At 40.2% G+C, this 21765-nt stretch overlaps 1 protein-coding gene across 1 annotated transcript; it reads left to right on the forward strand.

Annotated features, from left to right (window-relative positions):
• Nucleotides 1–401: 401 nt before the first annotated feature.
• On the forward strand, nt 402–19988 carry LOC138591435 (M1-specific T cell receptor beta chain). Its single transcript, XM_069662035.1, has 8 exons — nt 402–447; nt 596–895; nt 7861–7864; nt 16823–16878; nt 18745–19098; nt 19210–19233; nt 19337–19443; nt 19727–19988. The coding sequence occupies exons 1-8, from the start codon at nt 402–404 to the stop codon at nt 19751–19753; spliced, it is 918 nt and encodes a 305-aa protein (XP_069518136.1). The 3' UTR covers nt 19754–19988.
• The last annotated feature ends 1777 nt before the right edge of the window (nt 19989–21765 follow it).

Consider the following 21765-nt stretch of genomic DNA (forward strand, 5'->3'; position numbering starts at 1 on the left):
CCAGCGCAGTTGCCTCCTGCTGGTCATTAGAAAGGATGCAGGTTTAAGGCACTTCAGATCTGCCTTCACTTTTAAAGCACGAGGCGACGTCTAGGTCCTTTATAGAGGCTTAGGTCTAAACAAATCAGTCGCTGTTTTGATTGAGAAAAAATAGATGTGAGTTCTCCTGTAGGTATATTCTTCAGGTTAAGGCAAAGATTAGGTTAATAAACTTTTTTAGGTTAAGTTTTGCCAGTTTATCCAAGAAATAACAACCTAATGGGAGGTGACGAGAGGCAACACAGGACACAGGCACCACCCCTCCCTATTCCACATTAACTCTGATGTCATTTCCTCCCCACAGATCTCAAGTGCTGGCTCACTGTATGTTCACTCATTTCATTTGCTCTTCCAATACTAAAATGATCCTGGGCGTCACCTTGACGTTCTGTCTGCTTTGGGCTGCAGGTAAACTTATTTTATCTATGAAAATAAAAACAGCAACATGCTCTTGTTTGTTTTGTCCCACTATATTCTGGATGAAAAATCTTTTGCTGTTACTTGTAGCTCAGAAGTGAACTATTGAAGCTTTTCTGTTTTGTTTCCTGTGTTTCAGCTGCGTCTCAGTCTGTGCTGATCACTCAGTGGCCCCGCTACATCTCCAGTCATCCCAGTGGTTCGGCACAAATGCAGTGCTACCAGAATAACACAGATTACAACTATTTGTACTGGTACAGACAGCTCAGAGGAAAAGGTTTTGAGTTAATGGTGTATATAGCAGGAGGCACTCCATCTTTTGAAAAGGGATTCAACTCAGGTTACAAAGCAGAGAGATCGAAGGATCAGAAGAAGCAGTGGTCTCTGACGATACAGAGCGTTCAGGAGAAAGATGAGGCTGTTTATCTGTGTGCTGCTAGTCTACACAGTGCTGTGGCAGACCTCAGGTCTGTGACAAAAACATACAGCGGGGAGGCTCTTTATTGTTCTGACAGCTGACTCACATTAATAACAGTTGAATGAAGGAAGGAAGCAAAGCATATGGTGGAGGAGATAACACCAGAGACATTATGTTTCTGATGTTACACATTAATTCTGTTTTATAGACCTGGGCCGTCCTTTTTTACATATTTGGGGGTCTAAATGACCAATAGGCACACTAAGGTTTTTAATTGCTTCATTGTTTCTGCCAGCAGCGGCCACACAGGTTGTAATGGCTAAAACGTGATGCCTACAAACATGCCTGATTATAGTATGTCCACTTGTTTTTGTGATTGTCTGACAACATTACAGAAAGGATCCTTACAGAGATAGAACTTTTTGTTAAAGAGTAAGATGCTTTCTGAAAACAGAAGCAGTCGTGACATTTCTCTCTTTAAAGCCACCAAACTCACTCAACATAAACATTTATTTCACCTCACAAAAAAAGACCTTGCTGGTCCCCTGCTGCCACGATCGACTTGTTTGTCTGGTCATTAGAAAGGATGCAGGTTTAAGGCACTTCAGATCTGGCTTCACTTTTAAAGCACGAGGCGACGTCTAGGTCCTTTATAGAGGCTTAGGTCTAAACAAATCGGTCACTGTTTTGATTGAGAAAAAATAGATGTGAGTTCTCCTGTATGTATATTCTTGGGGTTAAGGCAAAGATTAGGTTAATAAACTTTTTTAGGTTAAGTTTTGCCAGTTTATCCAAGAAATAACAACCTAATGGGAGGTGACGAGAGGCAACACAGGACACAGGCACCACCCCTCCCTATTCAACATTAACTCTGATGTAATTTCCTCCCCACAGATCTCAAGTGCTGGCTCACTGTATGTTCACTCATTTCATTTGCTCTTCCAATACTAAAATGATCCTGGGCGTCACCTTGACGTTCTGTCTGCTTTGGGCTGCAGGTAAACTTATTTTATCTATGAAAATAAAAACAGCAACATGCTCTTGTTTGTTTTGTCCCACTATATTCTGGATGAAAAATCTTTTGCTGTTACTTGTAGCTCAGAAGTGAACTATTGAAGCTTTTCTGTTTTGTTTCCTGTGTTTCAGCTGCGTCTCAGTCTGTGCTGATCACTCAGTGGCCCCGCTACATCTCCAGTCATCCCAGTGGTTCGGCAGAAATGCAGTGCTACCAGAATAACACGGATTATGAATATTTGTACTGGTACAGACAGCTCAGAGGAAAAGGTTTTGAGTTAATAGTGTATATAGCACTAGGCACTCCATCTTTTGAAGAGGGATTCAACTCAGGTTACAAAGCAGAGAGATCGAAGGATCAGAAGAAGCAGTGGTCTCTGACGATACAGAGCGTTCAGGAGAAAGATGAGGCTGTTTATCTGTGTGCTGCTAGTCTACACAGTGCTGTGGCAGACCTCAGGTCTGTGACAAAAACATACAGCGGGGAGGCTCTTTATTGTTCTGACAGCTGACTCACATTAATAACAGTTGAATGAAGGAAGGAAGCAAAGCATATGGTGGAGGAGATAACACCAGAGACATTATGTTTCTGATGTTACACATTAATTCTGTTTTATAGACCTGGGCCGTCCTTTTTTACATATTTGGGGGTCTAAATGACCAATAGGCACACTAAGGTTTTTAATTGCTTCATTGTTTCTGCCAGCAGCGGCCACACAGGTTGTAATGGCTAAAACGTAATGCCTACAAACATGCCTGATTATAGTATGTCCACTTGTTTTGTGATTGTCTGACAACATTACAGAAAGGATCCTTACAGAGATAGAACTTTTTGTTAAAGAGTAAGATGCTTTCTGAAAACAGAAACAGTCGTGACATTTCTCTCTTTAAAGCCACCAAACTCACTCAACATAAACATTAATTTCACCTCACAAAAAAAGACCTTGCTGGTCCCCTGCTGCCACGATCGACTTGTTTGTTTGTGTTGTTGTGTGACCTTGGCGTTTTCAAAGGGGCAGTTTGGATCCTAGTCAATATTTGTGTACTGCAAAATGATACTAAAAATGTAACTGTAGACCAGCAACTCCCGTTTTCTGCAATGCTAAATGACTGTTTTTGTCAATGGAGTCTGGTGGCTTTAAAGAAAACGACTAGAATAAGAGATTAACTGTTGTCTTTGATTTAAAAAAAAAAAAAAAAGACTCTTAAAAAGAACCCATGTTTGTGTTTCACTGACAAGCGTCCACCTACAGACGTACTGATTACTGTCCTGAATACATTCAGCCAACAGGTGGAGGCACAGCACATGCATGAAGCTTTCATCAGGAGAGAGTGGTGATGAATTAAACCACACAGACACCTCCCTCTGTACACTGAGCCTTTCATCAGAGCAAAACATTTCTCACATCACTGCTCGACAATGTCTTCACTTATGAACACATTTGGGTTTTCTCCTCATCTGGTTTTCAAGTAAGATCTCAGAATTCACCTACAGATCACATTAGATATGATTTAAATGCTCACAAATAAGATCATTTAAATGCTGTGTTGTCTCTCTGCCTTCAATGACAGTTTAACTAAAATCTGCTCTCTCCACAGGTCAGGTGAACGCGGTTACATTTGAGCAGTCTCCTCCACAGATAGTGATGGAGAATACTGAGGTCCAGATTAACTGCAGCCATGATGATAATACCCTTGCACTATTGCTCTGGTATCAACAGCAAAAGAACAGCCAGGCCATGACCCTCATCACGTACGGATATGCTAACGTTAAGCCAAGCTATGAGGGTCAGTTTGAAGATCAATTCAAACTCACAAGAGAAGGACCAAATAAAGGAGCTCTGATTATAAGGAAAGCACACCCATCACACTCAGGTGTTTATTTCTGCGCTGCTAGTAACACAGTGATGTGGTTTAATGACACTCCCTCACTCAAAACCCTCTCCTGTTTCCTGTTAAGAGACACTTGCAGGTTAAAAGGCGTCGAGGATGTCTACAGCTGTGATCGCATTTCTTCTTATCCTGCTTCCATGTAATGAAATTAACTTAAAAACCAGCAACTTAAACTTTGTTTTTCATTTTTTACAGCCATTATATGAATATGAATCAATGTTTTTCGAATCTGTGTTTTCCCCAACAGATCGAGCTACAAGTGTGACGTTTGAACCGTCTCATCCAAAGATAGTAGATGAGAAGACCAGGGTACAAATTGAATGCAGTCATGATGATACAAATCTTAATGCGATGCTCTGGTACCAGCAAACAGAAAGCGGCCTTATGAAGTTAATTGGATACAACTACTTTAGGAGTAATCCCAATTAAAGCCGCAAGCGGCGATGAACGGGCCCTCGCACCCGTGGCCACGTTGGGGCGTGTCGCGGCCGTGGGGCGTGTCGCAGAAGCAGGGCGTGCTGCACCCACAGCATGTGCTGCAGCCAGGGACTGTGCACCAGTAGGTTGTGATATCAGCATCACCCAAATTCCTATGGAGATCTGTTCAGGCCGAGACTAAGATCATGCATGTGAAATTTGAAGCTAATATAAAATTGTATGTGACAGGTAGTACTGGCTCTTGCCAGTAGGTGGCGCTATGAGTATGAGCGAAAAATGATTATGTAGACCTGTGCAGGCAGAGACTGTTATCATGCATGTAAAATTAGGAGCTGATCGGACAATCTATGTGAGAGTTAGTACTGGCTCTGCCCAGTAGGTGGCGCTATGACTATAAGCGAAATAATAATATGTAGATGTGTTCAGGGCAGTACCCTCATGAAACCTGTGAAATTTGGAGGAGATTGGACAATGTATATGAGAGTTTATTCAGGCTCTGCCCAGTAGGTGGCGCTATGACTATGAGCGAAAGATTAATATGTAGACCTGTTCAGGCCGAGACTATAATCATGCATGCAAATTTTGAAGCTGATATACCATTGTATGTGAGAGGTAGTACTGGCTCTGCCCAGTAGGTGGCGTTATGACTATGAGCGAAAGATTAATATGTAGACCTGTTCAGGGCGGTACCCTCATGAAACCTGTTAAATTTGGAGCTAATCGGACAATGTATGTGACAGTTATTACTGGCTCTGCCCAGTAGGTGGCGCTATGACTTTGAGTGAAAAATGTATCTGTAGATGTGTTCAGGGCAGTACCCTCATCAAACCTGTGAAATTTGGTGGAGATTGGACAATGTATATGACAGTTTATACAGACTCTGCCCAGTAGGTGGCGCTATGACTATGAGTGAGAAATGTATATGTAGATGTGTTCAGGGCGGTACCCTCATCAAACTTGTGAAATTTGGTGGAGATTGGACAATGTATATGAGAGTTGATACAGGCTGTCACCAGTGGGTGGCGCTATAGGATTGGTAAGGAAAGGAGTGTGTAGATCTGTTCAGGGCGGGACTCTGATCAAGCATGTGAAATTTGGTGCAGACAGGATGAAGTACAGGCGAGTTATCGCAGCCTAAATGTCATGGCGAGGCATCATGGCGAAGGTTATATTCGTGGCGCCGCCAGGGTCACGCCCTCTGTTGTATCCTGACCAAGTTTTGTCACAGACCTTAATCAAGGTCTTAAGAGTTTCCTGACATGAATTTGAGGTTAACATGTTTTACCACCTTGGAGGAGGGGCTTGTAGAGTAAAATATGTCACTTCCTGTTTCCAGTAGCGGGCGCTAGGCCTGATGGGAAATATTTTCATGTAATTGTGTTCAGGCTGGGACTCTTGTCATACACGTGAAATATGAAAAAGGCAGAAGACTATATATGAGAGTTACAGTGATTTTACATTTTTGGCATTTTGCCAAACAAACATCAGACTTTGAACCCCCGCCAAGGCCACGCCCATTCTCAAAAACTCAAGCTTTTGATAACTTTTCATCTCCAATGTCTTGTCAATACACTGACCGACTTTCAAAAGTCTGGGAGGAAGTCCCTAGGAGGAGTTCGTTAAAGTATGACCACTGGAAATCCACAAAAACACGCTATATTTTGAAATTCAAAGCAAAATGGCTGACTTCCTGTTGGGTTATGGGCATATGTATATGAGACTTTTTTGTAGGTATGGACATGATACATATGCCTACCAAATTTCAGGCCCGTAGGTGAAACCTCCTTTAGGGGCTGAATTTTGCTAAAATTCTAGGGGGCGCTATAGAGCCATTTTGCCATTGCCATGTGGGAAACCCACAAAATATCAAATTTTTCGCCAGACCTGATGCACATTCCAAATTTGATGAGTTTTGGGGCATGTTTAAGCCGCCAAATTTGCGATTCATTGCGGATTAAAATAATAAGAAGAATAATAATTCCTTGCATTCCAAGAGGTCCTCGCCACTGCGTGCAGTGCTCGGGCCCTAACTATGAGAAGGAGTTTGAAAATCGGTTTGAGATGACACAACAAGAGGTCAGAAAAGGAGCTCTGATTATAAAGAATGTGACTCCATCAGACTCAGCTGTTTATTTCTGCGCTGCCAGTGACACAGTGATGTGGTTTAATGACACCCCCTCACTAAAAACCCTCACCTCTCTTTTCTCTTATTTTCAAGTTAATGATGCAGAGAGAAAAGCTGCAGGGCTTGTCTCAATACAGTCACTGGCTAAATATACACACAGAGGGCAAACATGGTGAAAGACAGACATAAAGCTTGACAAAACTACTACTACTCAAAACTACAAGTCTGATTATTTGTCAATATATAATTTACAATCAGGGTTGGTTCAGGTACTAAGTTAATCTATATATAGAAAGGGTTTCATGTACTGTATTGTAAGTATTTGTACAGTATTTAGGCCTACAGCCTGCTGAAGCTAAAAAAGGCTATTTTATACATATTGTAGTGCATCTAACAAGCTACAACCTTAATAAACTGTATGGAACATTGGGATTATTTAGTATTAAAATAAACTGCTACAGTGTTACCTTTCAGAGTAATGGATCACAATTCAACAACACAAACTACAGCTATCATATTAGTAAGGATCTAGGATATTATCAGCACTTTATCGGTATCTGCAGATTATGGCTTGAAAATGACAGGAAAATGATATATCTGCCAATGTCTTTGCCGATATTTTAAAAAACAAAAACAATGCTTTAATTATGCCTAAATGCTCGATGATTCTCTAAAAAGCTTGACGTAATGTTACGACATTAACTCGCACTGCATGCACAACGCCTCTTCCATCAAGCGTGAAGAAGGGTGTAAGATGTCTGCGGTGTGGCAGTTTTTTAGTTTCCAAAATGGGCAGCGAGGTTGTGCTCAGCATCGGTCATGCAAGGAGGGGCCACATCTCATTCGTTCAACACTACAAATGTAATTGCCCATTTCAAAACTGCCAGTGGGCCACTAAAAAAATAGTAGGCATGATATGAATACCACTACACTCGATGTTCTCTGCAATTAAAAAATACTGTATGTTCCTAATATATCGATATTGAAATTGGTAAAAAGGGTTGGAAAATATCGGCATATTGGTATCAGCAAAAAGTCCAATATCGTGCATCCCTAAATATAAGCAAACAAGTCTTTAAGTTACAATCAGGGTTGGTTCAGGTACTAAGATAATCTCTATACAGATAGTGCTTTATGTACTGTAAGTATTTGCACAGTATATACAGCCTGCTGAAGCTTAAAAGGGCTATTTTATACGTATTGTAGAGCATTAACTAGCTACAACCTTAATATACTGTATGGAACAATGAGATTATTTAATATTAAAATAAACTGCTAAAGTGTCACCTTTCAGAATAATGGATCACAATTCAACAACACAAACTACACCTACCACATCAGCCATCAAGTTGAATCAATTCCTCCAAAACACTTTCAAGTGAGTTTATATTTCAGCAAAACATTCACTAAAACAGCAGCATTCAAACTAAACCAAGAATATGTTCAGCCAATTCACATTCAATGACGCCAAAACATAAACCACAAGACAGAAGAGCTCATCCGTTGACGTGTCCAGCACGGTAGCATTTTGTTTGTTTTACTTTTTCCCCTTATATATTTTATAACTTATTTGTCCCAATTCGGAATTTTGATTGTCCTTTCATTATCTATTCAACTTAAATTTGAAGATGTATAACTTGTTTACACGTTATGAGCAATGGTCTGTTCTGTTTGTTTTATAATTGTTCAATAAAATGTATAGATATAAAACAGAGCTCAACCGTTGGCATGGGGCCAGGGTTGCCAGGTCCGCGGTTTTCCCGCTGAATTGGGCTACTTTTTAAGTGTTGCCTCGGGTGGCGATTTTTGTCCGCTGGTTGGGTAGACCTGTTTTGCATGCAAATTACATGAATTCTAGGCTATCTATAAATAGCAATCCTTAATTTTTGGTATTACTTTAGATTAAATAATTGATTTATACCCAAATCCTACCAAACGGACAGTTCATTCAGCACTACACACAATGGACATGGGACATGCATGCCCACATAACAAACCCACACGCTCTACTTTGCCACACAGTTAGCGAACTTAAACTGCACACAGTCCGTATCCGTTCGGTGCACTGTGCTGTCACCTAACCAGCTATTATCAGCAGTGACACCTGCAGCGGAATCCGTTAACACGCCGGACAATTCAAGCTAGCAACTCCGGCTGGGGAGAAACATGACGCCCGGTAAGTGGGAAAAATACAGGAAATACACAAGGGACTGGTAATGTGAAAACGGAATCAAAGAATGAATAGGACGTGTGGCTGGAGATAATACACAAGCTTTTTGTCGGTGCTGTTTAACCGAGATCGCAGGGGGTGACAGGAGTTGTCTATGATGGATGCCAGTTTTGATAGCATCCTCCTCTCACCCACCTCTATGACCGTCTTTAATCTGTGTATTTTATAATGCATTTGGCAATGATAGCAATGCTGTTAGACTTTAAAAGCAGTGTATATGGTTTGACAGTGGTACATTTTGAGCTCTAGTGTTGGGCTGGTTTTTGGGCTGGTTTTATTGGCCGTTGGGCTGGTTGTCACACAGAGCTGGCAATCCTGCATAGGGCCCCACCGCCGTTAGCTTAGCCAAATGTTAGCTTAGCAAAGCACAAAAACACCTAGCTCAGGAAGCCTGTCAGAAAACAATTATGTAATTAAATAGAACAGGTGAAACACCTGATAAATGTGTGAATAATAAAAGTACAACGTCGGAAACTATCTGTGCAACGTCAAGCAAAACTTGTCAAAGCATTTGTCAAATAAAAATGTCAGAAAAACTCCAAAAAACACCAAGTCATGCTACATATGTTAGCACAAGAAATAGTAGCTTACCTTGTTAAACTTGTGGGCATTTTAGAGAGGAGTTAAGTCTTCAGTAAGAGTCCACATCTGATACAGAGGATCTCGAAACTCCAGTTCGAGTTTCCAACCGTTGGAGAACCGTTGATGTGACAAACAGCCGACCGTTGGAGTCCGCAGCAGACAAGCGCGCGCGGTAAACCGGTCTTCTCCCACACTACAACTTGAGGCGACATCACTGAACTGTTGGTTTCTAAAATATAGAGAAATGTGTGTAAGGCCATGTTTATAGAAGTTGAACACACCTAATTATTCCTTAAGCTGCCCTGCCTTGGACGTTAAAATCTCAGCAGATCAGAAACGTTACAGAGTGGGCGGAGCTTTGTCAATTTAAAGGAACCGCCTCAATAAGTGGCGACCAATCACGTTTCACAAACGCTCATCACTCAACAGGTGTTAGTCAGCTTTCACTCCCTATTACTATTACTGAAAATACTTTTTCCATCTGTCGATCGACAAATGGATTCACTGTTTAAGCAGCTTCGGTTTAATAAACATGATTTTTCTATAAATAATGCGAATAATACCAAAAACCATTTTACGTTTGCTGTTTAATTTGGTCTTTCATCTCCTCCAAAGTCTCATTTCACAATCAGCCAATAGGATTTACAGTCCGTCTTGCATCACAATTACTTCGTCATGTGACCTCATGGTTTGTTAGTGCTGAACAGTTTGATTGATTTGCTTCATTCAGCTGGAAGGAGCTCATGGATAACATGTTTATTATCATCATTTATCTGTCTCTGCTTTCACACTCAGGTTGGTTTTATGTATTAACTCTAAATGGGTTCCCTGAATGGTCCAGTTCCCATCACATTTACTGTTAAATGAAATATTTGTGAATTGTAAATTCAGAGGAGACAATAAAAAACTCATCCTCTCTGTCCTGCAGGTCTCACTGTTGTCGTTCTTCAGCCAGAGGGTCAAACTTCACACCCAGGAGACACGGTAGATCTTGAATGCAGCATGGGTTCAGGGTTCAGCATGAGCAGCTACACCATGCTCTGGTACCGACAAAACCAGCACGGAGCTGCTGTGGAGTTCCTCACCAAAGAGTACGACCAAACTGTGGGGCGATTCAAGACGTCTATCGATACATCCAAGAACAACTTCACTCTTCAGATAAGCGAGCTGATCCTGAATGACAGCAGCACCTACTACTGCGCTGTCAGTCACAGTGATGCACACAGAGCAGACAGTCACACAAATAACAACAGATGGAGCACAGGCAGGAAGGAGCTGTGGCTCGTTTGGTTAACTGGCAGCAGTGGAACAATAAAGACACCTTTTAGAACAGTTTCACTTCAGGACTTTTGAAATCTGTTAATAAACATTACAGTTAATGGTCTTTGTCTAGATTGATCAAGCTGTTACACCAGAATCAAACAGGCCACCAAAGCAACTATTAACAGAATATTATCTAAATTATTTAAATGGGAACAAATTAATAAAATACATGAACAACATACGAAGTAACAAGAGTGCATGAAATGCAAGTCACGGTCTAATTATAGCTAGTTTTATATGTTATATAACTATGCATATGAATGTGTGTGGATGCACACACACTTTTTTTATGCTGTTATGGAGTTGATTGCTGCCAAACATAATTTAATTGTGCATTTCATATGCAATGAGAATAATTTGTATATCTATATCTATCTACTAAGTTCTTAAGCTAGTCATGTAGTCAGAGCCATATGTGTTGTTAAATATGTATATATATAAATACATATAAATATGACGTTATAAAAGCAATACGACACTTGAGGGCGTGCTGTTGTACTGAATATCAGCACACCTTTTGCCGAGGATAATCACAGCCGTGCTGATATTCAGTACAGCAGCACGCCCTCTCAAGTAATAAATCTTAAATATTGTGCTCTAGAGGTTTAAAGACTCTTGAAAGTTATTAATTATAAATTGTGATCTGATTGTTTTAAAACGTTTTGATAAGGGCATCGCATACTGATATTCATATTTGAACCCTGATGGAGATACATTGTATTTTCAGTGTACATTATAATAAAATAAAATACTGAAGATGTATTAGTTTATATGCTTTTTTGTTTATTTTATTGTCACAGTTTAGGAAGGCTGTGTTAAGTTGCACTAAATGGCCATTTCTGAACTGTGAAACAACAGCGAGGGAATGCATCTAGTAACAGTTACCTCTGCTAAAGATGTGAGGCTCATGAAAGCTCCTTTTTACAATCACAATAAAATAAGTAAACACAAACTTGTGAAGCAGCACAATAAAGTCCTCTTATGAAAAGGAACAAGACGTGCTGCCTCTGCACAGTTCAGCGCTGTTCCTACAAAACCACAAGGCTGCTTGTTCAGATAAGACAGCAGGTGTTAACGGGTTAGTTTAATACTCCAATATAACATTACTGTCCTTTATTGCAGCGTCTCATCTGTGACTAACTTACCTGTATTTTTAAATTCTGTTTGCAGTCTGAGAGTATGAAGTTATCATGTTTAAGAGGTTAACATACACTGACCTCTACAGGGATCATGTGGGATTACAAAACAAGGTGTGGGGTTCAAAGAAAGGTCAGTGCAGAGCACGTCCAGTCAAATCACCTCAGTGTTTAAATGAGCTGAAGGATGCAGCAACTTGCATTAAGTATCATAAATGGGAATATATCACCACAGCCACTTTTATAGTTTAATAATACTAATCAATAAAATACAGATGAAACAATATGTTGTTCAAATCTTAAAAAATGTATGGACAGAACGGACCAACGCCACGTGCATAAACATTTAAGCTGAATGTGCAAAGCTTGACTTAGATCAGGTCCTGTTTGATGAAGAAACCATTGAACACTTTCATAGAGACTCATTCAGAAAGGTGCTGATGGAAGACACAAAAAACTGAATCTTATTCTGAAATGTCAAACGCAGATTTTTATTTCTATCAGTTTTTATGTTCTGATTTTGTACTTATGACATTTGATAAAACTCCCCTTTAAAATATGGAAAATTAAATCTGGTGATGCAATAATTTCTTTGGTATTAAAATATGTTCCATCACCCATCATGACTTCATAATGGATGAAACGCATCCTCAACTAGCTAGCACGAGGCTAACACTGGATGAATGATCTAAAAATGATTGTTGTCATACTTTGTTGTGTTTCTGCGTTGGTCTTTTTCAAGTCTGTTTGATTTTGTTTGTGTTTATATGTTTATGATCATGTTGTTTGTGTGCTTTCCTATGTTTATGTGCTTAGTATGTTTTCTTTTAACTTTTTTAAAGTTGAGAAAATCAGCCTGTGTTGGTAAATCTGCAAATTGACATGATTTCTTATGTTTATAATGTGCATTGCTCCTCCTTTCAAACATAAACATAAACATATTAACATAAAACTAACAGAACTTGTTATGCCACTAACTGTATCATTATAAATGTATTATCATATTTATATTATATCTTGTGCAGCAGAACAACAACTTACACGTCCAGTAGCCACTGAACAACAACGACTTTGCCTCTTAAATGTGTACATTTCCAAAAGCGTGGACCATCATGAGAAGAGAGGACATAATAACATCTACATTCTGGAAAAACAGGAAAGATTTATCTTCAGAAATCCAACATTGTGGATTTGAGAGATATTTCAGGGTCAGGTCATAATTATCGGTTGGTTCAAGCGACAGTTTTCACATTTTGAGATATGAAGTAGTGAATGTTTCTCTTTATATACGACTCATCTTCAGTGCTGACTGGATGAAGAGGTGTGACCAGCAGAGGTGTCACTCCCTCTGACAAACAAAGAGCAGTTTCCTCTTGTTCTTTTCTTAGCTGTCACAGAAATAGCAGCAGTCAGGTCGCAGCACAGAGCTGCACAGCTGCTCTCCGGCTCAGAGAGATGGAGGCTGAGATATGGAGGAGCGGGGTGGGGGAGGCAGAGTGCAGAGACACAAACGCGCATTAGGTTTTTGTGTGATGCTTTTTCACCGTGGGGACAGGGGGCCACGGTGATACAATCCCATAGAGCCGCCGTACAAAAACCTCCTCCCATTAACACACAGTGTGCAGACGGCTACATGCTGTCGGGAGGGCAGAAAAAGCTGAAATATGAAGCTGTGCAGGACGACAGGAGGCCTCAGCATTCAACAGTTTATTTATGAGCAGAAAATCTGCAGGAAAAATGTTTTTAAAAAGACTTTTAAATCACAAGTTCAGTGTTCGGATGCTTCTTGTCTCATCTCGACAAAGCGAACACATTTAAACCTCATGAAGCTGCTGCTGCGTGTTTAAACCTTCTTCATCCTCTGGATCATCACTCTGAGGCTCATCGTGCTGATTGTGGAAAGTTTTGAGACTTTTTGGTAGAGGAGACTTTCAGTGTGACACTGGAGCTGAAGCTTACTTTGGAAAGGGAACAAAACTCACAGTTCTGGGTAAGTTTCAGCTTTTGTGACTTTAGTTCATTTCAACTCACCTGCAACAACGAAAACACGAGTGTGAATGTGAAAGAAAAAACAGCTGCTGTGAAAAATGTGAAATATTGAGCTGAACAGAGACACTGTGAGCTACAATGAGCCTGCTTACTTTGGCCAAGGAACCAGACTGACGGTTTTAGGTAAATATTCCGTTTTTTACTGTATTTAGACAGATTCAACTTTGCTTTGGAGTCTGAAGAGAGACAGAAATACTTGGAAACACGTACTAAGTGAAATCTGGTGGAGAAAGACACCAGAGTTTGATGCTCAGTGTTTCTGCACTGTGACAATACTGAAGCATACTTTGGCCAAGGAACCAAACTGACTGTTTTAGGTAAATACTTCAGTTTTTTACTGTATTTCACAGATGTCACAAAGATTCAAACTTGAAGTATCATAAAACTGTGAGTAAAACCTTCTCAGAGTTAACTGTGGAAGAGAAACAAACAAGAGTTTGATGCTCAGTGTTTCTGCACTGTGACAACGCCAACGAAGCGTACTTTGGTAAAGGAACCAAACTGACTCTTTTAGGTGAGTCCATAATGTTTAAAACAGGACAAATGTAAGAAGATTTGTAGAATGAAAATGTTCTCGGCTCCTTAAAGTTTGAGTTCAGCTCAGAGCTTTTTGACAGTAAGCTTCAGCGCTGTGCCAATTACGAAGCTTACTTCGGCCCAGGAACTAAACTGACTGTTCTCGGTGAGTAAAACGTTCACATTTAATCAGATTGATTCTCCTCATGAAACAAAGTAAATGGAGTAAAAGGAGACCTGTCTCTTTAATTATAATATCAGTAATAAGAGAGTAATAAGGCGAATAATAGTGACATTTAAAAGCAAGTCAGGTATAAAAGCAGCATGTTGTTTTGAGCACTGATCAAACACACTGTGACTTATGGAAATGAAGCTCACTTTGGAGGAGGAACAAGGTTAACTGTTTTAGGTAAGAAACAAATCATGTATATAGAGTCTACGATAAAGTCTGCAGTAAGAAGGACAAGTTTGGGCCTTCTGCTCGCAGCTTTTTGTTCTCAAGCTTGAACACTGTGTCAGAACGAAGCTTATTTCGGCCAGGGAACTAAACTGACTGTTCTCGGTGAGTAAAACCTTTAAATCTAATCAGATCAGTTCGCCTCAGAAAAAGACACCAAATCAGTTAAAGCAGGTCTATTGTCTGGAATAAAAGTGAACAACTCTTAAAGACAGACAAACAAATGTAAAGAGGACAGCATCTTGTTTTGAGCACTGATCAAACACACTGTGACTTCTGGAACTGAAGCTCACTTTGGTGGAGGAACAAGGTTAACTGTTTTAGGTAAGAAACATTTAAAGTCTGCAGAACAAGTCATTTAACAAACGTGATGTTCATTTAACAAACGTGATGTTCATCTAACAAACTTAGTGAGCGCGAGTTCTTTAAAGTTCCCGTTTCACTCAGAGCTTTTTGACAGTAAGCTTCAGCGCTGTGTCAATAAGGAAGCCTACTTCGGTCGGGGAACTAAACTGACTGTTCTCGGTGAGTAAAAAGACTCAATTAATCTCCTGTTAGAGAAGTTTGGATGGAAAGAAAGACCATTTTAAAACAACAACTAAAGGTAACCAAATGTAAAGAAGCAGAGTAGAGGCAGCATGTTGGGCTGTTTTGAGCACTGATGAAGTTCACTGTGACTCTGGTGCTTCAGAGGCTCACTTTGGTGGAGGAACAAAGTTAACAGTTTTAGGTAAGAAACAAATCATGTGTAAAACTTCTGAGATAAAGTCTGCAGTTTGGGGGGTTCTTTGACAAACTCATCGTACTCGTCTGCTCAGAGCTTTTTGTTCTTAAGCTGCAACACTGTGTCAGTACGAAGCTTATTTCGGCCAGGGAACTAAACTGACTGTTCTCGGTGAGTAAAACTTCAAACTCTCTGCTCATGAATCCGCCTGTGTGAGAATTAAATGTGTAAGATCCTAACAGAGAGAAACAGTAATGTGGTGCATACAAACTGCAATAAGTAAATAAGATAGAGCCTGTAAAACACAGGCCACTGTGCAGAAGCTGTTGGTTGAGTTAGAGTTACGTGTGACATATTTAGAAACTAAAGAAGCAAATGTACGGCAGCGTCTGGGCTGTTTTGAGCTCTGAGCAAATTCACTGTGACTGGTGGTTATGAAGCTCACTTTGGAGGAGGAACAAGGTTAACTGTTTTAGGTAAGAAAACCTTTTGATTTCATTAAAGTTTGGAGTCTAAATAATCATGAAATAGTCAAATGAAAGGCAGACTGATGTTCAAAATGTCAGCAGGAAGAGTTTTTGTTACAGTCGAGAGTCTCTGTGCTCCTACACCGAGGCTATCTTTGGAGCTGGAACTAAACTCACCGTTTTAGGTAAGAAAATTATTCTAGCTGAGCTTCATTCTCCTCTTAGTTCTTTTATAAGAGTACGTGCAATCATAGAATTTATTAATCAGGCATTTTATTTGATCGTCATAATAAAAATGTGCTACATTTAAAGTGTGAAAGAGGTTCATAGAGAAAAGAAGTTTGAGCTTGTTAAATCAGCCTCATCTGACTTAACAGTAAAAGTTGAGCAGCAATAAAACATTTGGCTCGACGCCCAGATTGTGACTCTCACAGCCGGTTCTTATCAGCTCTGTGAAACACTGTGAGTAACCAGAGAGAGGCTTACTTTGGAGCTGGAACTAAACTCACCGTTTTAGGTAAGACCATCACAAAGACTAAAACAGTGTGTGACAGGATCTAACAGCAAACCAGTGTGTAAGTGTGCCAGGACAGAGCCGAGGGTTTGCTTTAATCTCACGCTCTTAAATGGACCTGAAATCAGCAGTTTAGTGACGGAGACAGTCAGCAGCTCTCTGAGCGGCAGCTTTTTCTGCTGCCTCGTATCAGTGTGAACAACAACAGTCCTGCTTACTTTGGAAAAGGCACCAAGCTGACCGTTTTAGGTAAGACACGTCAATTTTACTCAAACCAACAGTTCAAGAGTTAAGAGTTATATCAAGTTAGGGTTTTGTTTTTATTTTCTGCCCTGAAAATGAACCTAAATCAGCTGTTTGACATCATCAGAAGAGATGTAATTGTGTAAAAGTGTGTGTGTGTGCACACTAAACGTTTAATTCAGAACTAAAAATAAGAGCTCAACACAGTGAGCAGCTTTTTCTGCAGCCTCGTATCAGTGTGAACAACTATGAGCCTGCTTACTTTGGAAAAGGCACCAAGCTGACCGTTTTAGGTAAGACACGCAAAATTTTCATAAACATAAAGCAACAAAATGCATCAAAAGTTAAAGAGCTATATAAAGTCAGAGTTTTGTTTTTAACTTCAGCTCTTAAATAGAACCTAAATCAGCTGTTTGAAATCGATCAGAAGAGATGTCACTGTAAAAGTGCTTCTTCAGGAGGCTTGAGTGAACATGTAAATGTTCTTTAGGAGGCTTGTGAGCACATTTAAAAGTTTTCAGTTCAAAATAAAACAATAAGAGCACGACACAGAGAGCTGCTTCAGAACGTAAAAGGTGAGCAGCTTTTTCTGCAGCCTCGTATCAGTGTGAACACCAACGATCCTCCTTACTTTGGAAAAGGCACCAAGCTGACAGTTTTAGGTAAGACACGCAAAATGTACTCAAATCAAGAGTTAAATAGTTAAGACTTATATCAAGTTAGAGTTCTGTTTTAATCTTCAGCTCTTAAATAGAACCTAAATCAGCTGTTTGAAATCGATCAGAAGAGATGTCACTGTGTAAAAGTGCTTCTTCAGGACGTTTGAGTGCACATGTAAATGTTTTTTCTAAGTATAAGAGCACAACACAGTGTGCAGCTTCACTGTTTAAAACGGTGAGCAGCTTTTTCTGCAGCCTCGTATCAGTGTGAACACCAACTATCCTGCTTACTTTGGAAAAGGCACCAAGCTGACAGTTTTAGGTAAGACACGCAAAATGTACTCAACATAAAGCAACAAAATGCATCAAAAGTTGGCATAGAAAATAATTAACAGTTATAATAAAATAACAGTTAGGCCTATATCAAATTAAAGTTCCAACTAGAACTCTGGATCAGAAGAGAACTGTGTAAATGTTCTTCAGGAGGTTTGTGAGCACATTTAAATGTTTTCAGTTTAAATAAATGAAACAATAAGAGCTCAACACAGAGAGCAGCTTTTTCTGCAGCCTCGTATCAGTGTGAACGACAACAATCCTGCTTACTTTGGAAAAGGCACCAAGCTGACTGTTTTAGGTAAGAGAATGATAAAAATCACAGCCATAAGTGTTCATTTTTTACCTTAATCTGCTAAATTAAGGTTGCGTTCATAAGTTTAATGTTTTGCTCAGAGATGGTCGTGCTGATTTGTTGTTTAAACTTACAAAGAAAATGTCAAATCTACATACTAGGATAAATCTCACCAGGCTGTGTTACACTCTAATGAAGTTGAAAACTACGCCAAAGAGTGCAAAGGTACCCATTTTAACATTAACACACCTGGTCTTCCTTTAGTGAAATCCGATGATGTTTTCTGAAGGATCAGAGGTTACTGGGTGTTACTGAATGCAGTCATTCACTTTGTTATTTTGGCCATGAAAACATTGAGATGAATCTATCAGCAGGGTCATTCTGCTGAAGCTGTGAAATCTGGCATCAGCACTAAAAGTATTCTCATTATCTGACTAGTGAAACAGAATTTCTTCACCTGCTTTATTTAAGAAGTAAAGTAAAAAAAGACAGTAAATGAGACATGACTGTGTTTTTACTGTGTGTGTGTTTAGTTAGTGAAAAGCTCCAAACAAAAACGTGCTGCTTCTGATCAGTCGCTGTGGTGAGTTTTTTACACGCGAGTTAGCGGTGTGCTCGAGCAGCTTACCTCCTCATTTTGGAGATGGAACCAGGCTGACAGTTCTGGGTAAGATTGACCTGATAACTTGATGTGATTTAGATTAAAGTGGGAGCTACATTCTGCAGACTCAACCTGTAATGATCATGTTTAATTTGCAATTGATGTTGCGTATGAAAAAGCCGTGCGCGGCCTGATGTTCATGTGTAGTTTCTGGTTTTGAGATGTAAGATTTAGGTTTTAATTCAGTGGTTTCTGTCCTGTGTCTCTGCAGAAAAAGATCGTGATCCCGTTATACCAACAGTCAGAGTTCTCCCACCTTCACCAAAGGAGTGTGGACAAGAGGCAGAGCAGAACAAGAAGAAGAAGACCATTGTTTGTGTGGCCTCTGGATTCTACCCGGATCATGTCAGCGTGTTCTGGTCCATCAACGGGGAGAACAAAACCTCAGGTGTGGCCACAGACAGCGCTGCCGTGCAGGAAGACAAGTCTTACAGCATCAGCAGCAGGCTGAGGGTCTCTGCTAAAGACTGGAACGAACCCGAGAATAAGTTCACCTGCACCGTCAACTTCTACAACGGGACAAATTATTTGCCTGTATCAGAGTCAATCAGAGGTGTAGAAGGAGGTAAGTTCAGAATACCTTCAGGAATAATCTCATCTGAAGCTTTGTCCTGTTAGAAAATCATCATCGTGTTTCCTCGTCTAATTCTTGTCTTTATTCTCCTGACTGCTGGAGGAGAAGGAAAGGTCGTGTCAAGAGGTAAATGTTCATGATTATCACAGAACAGATATCACTGTCAGACATGTTCAGATGTTTCCTCTTTGAATCCTGTCGCTGATTTGAACGTCTGAACTTTGTGCAGAGACATTCCTGAGGGTCACTGTGAGCGCCAAACTCTCCTACACTGTTTTCATCGTGAAGAGCTGCTTCTACGGAGCCTTTGTGACGCTGCTGGTGTGGAAGCTTCAGGTTCGTTATCGTCATCTCCATCTTTAATACAAAAAAACATACAAGGGGAGGCTGGGGTAAAAAGTGACACTGAAAGACAATATAGTAAAAGGTGTTCCTGATACTGTTTTTTTAAAGCAACATATTTCCTCACTTGTTTTGTTGCTTGATGACGTGTCGCTTTCTGCTTTTATAGTTTTTATTATTTGTTGCTTGTGTTCTGAAGCACTAAGAAATGGTTCTGTACACTTTAATTTGTCAGGGAAAGAGTCAAAAGAGACACTGTGTCCTCTGTTTGTTGCAGGCTTCAGCTGGAAAGCAGACGAACTGAGAGCTGATCGGATTCAACCATCACGCGTCTGTAAATAAAATGTGTCGTGGTTACATTTCCACATCTTTGTTTGTGACAGGAACAGGAGGAACAGTTCGAAGCATGTTCTTATGACTATATTAAAGACAAAAGCAGCATGAATGATAAATATTTAGTCTGTGTGTTTGTGCTTGTTACTGATTTGATGCTTCATTTTATGCTCAATAAAAGAATGTGTTAACTTCCTGACACTGGCTACCTGTTGCTCAGAGAATTCATTTCAAAGTTTCTCTGCGTGTGTTTAAGGCTCTCTGTGGCTCAGCGCCCAAATACATCTCAGATACGCTCGTGACATATGAACCATCCAGGACCCTGAGGACATCTGAGGCCGTCCCACGGGTTAGAACAAAACACGGTGAAGTTTTATCATGCCGCACAGACCTGGAATAATCTCCCAAGTCAAGTCAACGTGCTTATCCTGCACGATGTTAGACGAGCAACGACTCTGACCGCCCGCCTTAAAGTCAAGGCCAAAAATATTCTGTTTTACACCGCCTGCTCTGTAATGCATTACTTTAATCGACAATTAATTACTTTTTAATTGATCTTACACTTTAATCTATTTCCTATTTGACCTATTTTAAAATAAAAGGGAAGATCGAACATTGCAGCAGTCGGAGTCCGGGACTCCAGGGTCTGAGACCCAAGAGGAAAGAATTCTGGGAATTCTACTAAAACTAAGGAACATTATGACTGATGAGTTAGGATCAAAGAGATTTCAGGGTCTGGACCCTTTAAGGGGAAAGTTCAGGGAACTGATAAGAGGCAAAGTTTAACTGATGAGTTCACCGTATATGCTCAGGCTTAAGCCTGCTTTCTTTTGAAGCATCACTCGTCAGTTATAGTTTTCCTTAGTTTGTAGAATTCCCAGAATCCTCTGGGGTCCCAGACTCCTTTATATATCAACACTTACACCACTGTAAGTATGACCCAGTAACAGGGTTCCAGGCTCGTACAACAGCTGCATTATTCTGATCTGACCTGATCTTGTATTTTAATATATTTTGTCTTATTTTTGCTTGATGTCAGATTTCATTTAAAGCTGTTTTTAACTTTGAATTGCTTTATGTATGAACAGTGCTCTATAAATGAACTCTCCTGCCTGTAGACTCTCACTGACTGACTTTGATAATGTGTTGGAAATAAAATAAAGTTTACTTATTGATTTAAACTATAAGTTCATGTATCAGCTTCATTTCAGCCTGAAATTTAAACAAGGATTAAGTTGATCCTTTGCTGTTATTTGCAACAAAGTGTGTTGATTTAAGCAGTTAAGATAGCATCGTCACACCTCGTCCCACTCTCAGAGTCACTTTTTCCACAGACAGTTTGAGGTATTTTTAGCTGCTGCCTTATCTGACTCTTTTCTGAGAAATCACTTATTTGTCACCTACACGAGTGGGAAACATGTCGGCTCAGGGAAACTTTAGAAGCAGCTTCATTTAATATGTTCCATGAAAACAAACAGAGAGGTGACTGAAGTTTCTCACTGAATTAAATCAACAAATTGAATTTAAAAGTTGTTGTAAGACTCGTTTGAACACGTTTCAGTTGCTTAATCTCGGTGATGTTCAGTTTTAACGCTTTGCACTTTGATGAAAGAAGAAGCTCAAAATGGTTTATAAGAATAGAGCAGTTCTTCCTTTAGTTCAAACAGTCAGTAAAGTAACTGTGTGAGTGGAGCACACAGCAGCAGGAAGTGAGCGTTGTCCGTGTGCACAGCAGGAGGTCAGAGCTGCTGCTGGTGAGGGAGACGGAGCGAGGCCTGAAACCTGCAGAGGAGCAGAGAGCGACAGAGAGGAGAGGATGTGGTCACAGAGCAGCCTGCACATCGCTCGCTGTGTGCTGCAAATGTACCACAACCACCTGCAGCTGTGCACCCAACCCCCCCCCCACCCCCCCCCCCCACCCCCACCACCATCAAACATCTTCCATTTCTGTGTCAACTGAAGCTGCAGAGTGAACATAAAGTG

This window comes from Semicossyphus pulcher, unplaced genomic scaffold (genome assembly GCF_022749685.1).
Source record: "Semicossyphus pulcher isolate SPU_LCO1_2020_fin unplaced genomic scaffold, fSemPul1.0.p SCAF_14, whole genome shotgun sequence".
Lineage (NCBI taxonomy): Eukaryota > Metazoa > Chordata > Actinopteri > Labriformes > Labridae > Semicossyphus > Semicossyphus pulcher.

Bases quoted from the DNA above. Each gene is read 5' to 3' on its own strand.
- LOC138591435 (XM_069662035.1), top strand. From the start codon at position 402: ATGATCCTGGGCGTCACCTTGACGTTCTGTCTGCTTTGGGCTGCAG. The intron at 448-595 runs GTAAACTTATTT...CCTGTGTTTCAG, and splicing joins CTGTCTGCTTTGGGCTGCAG to CTGCGTCTCAGTCTGTGCTG. The intron at 19,444-19,726 runs GTTCGTTATCGT...TGTTTGTTGCAG, and splicing joins TGCTGGTGTGGAAGCTTCAG to GCTTCAGCTGGAAAGCAGAC.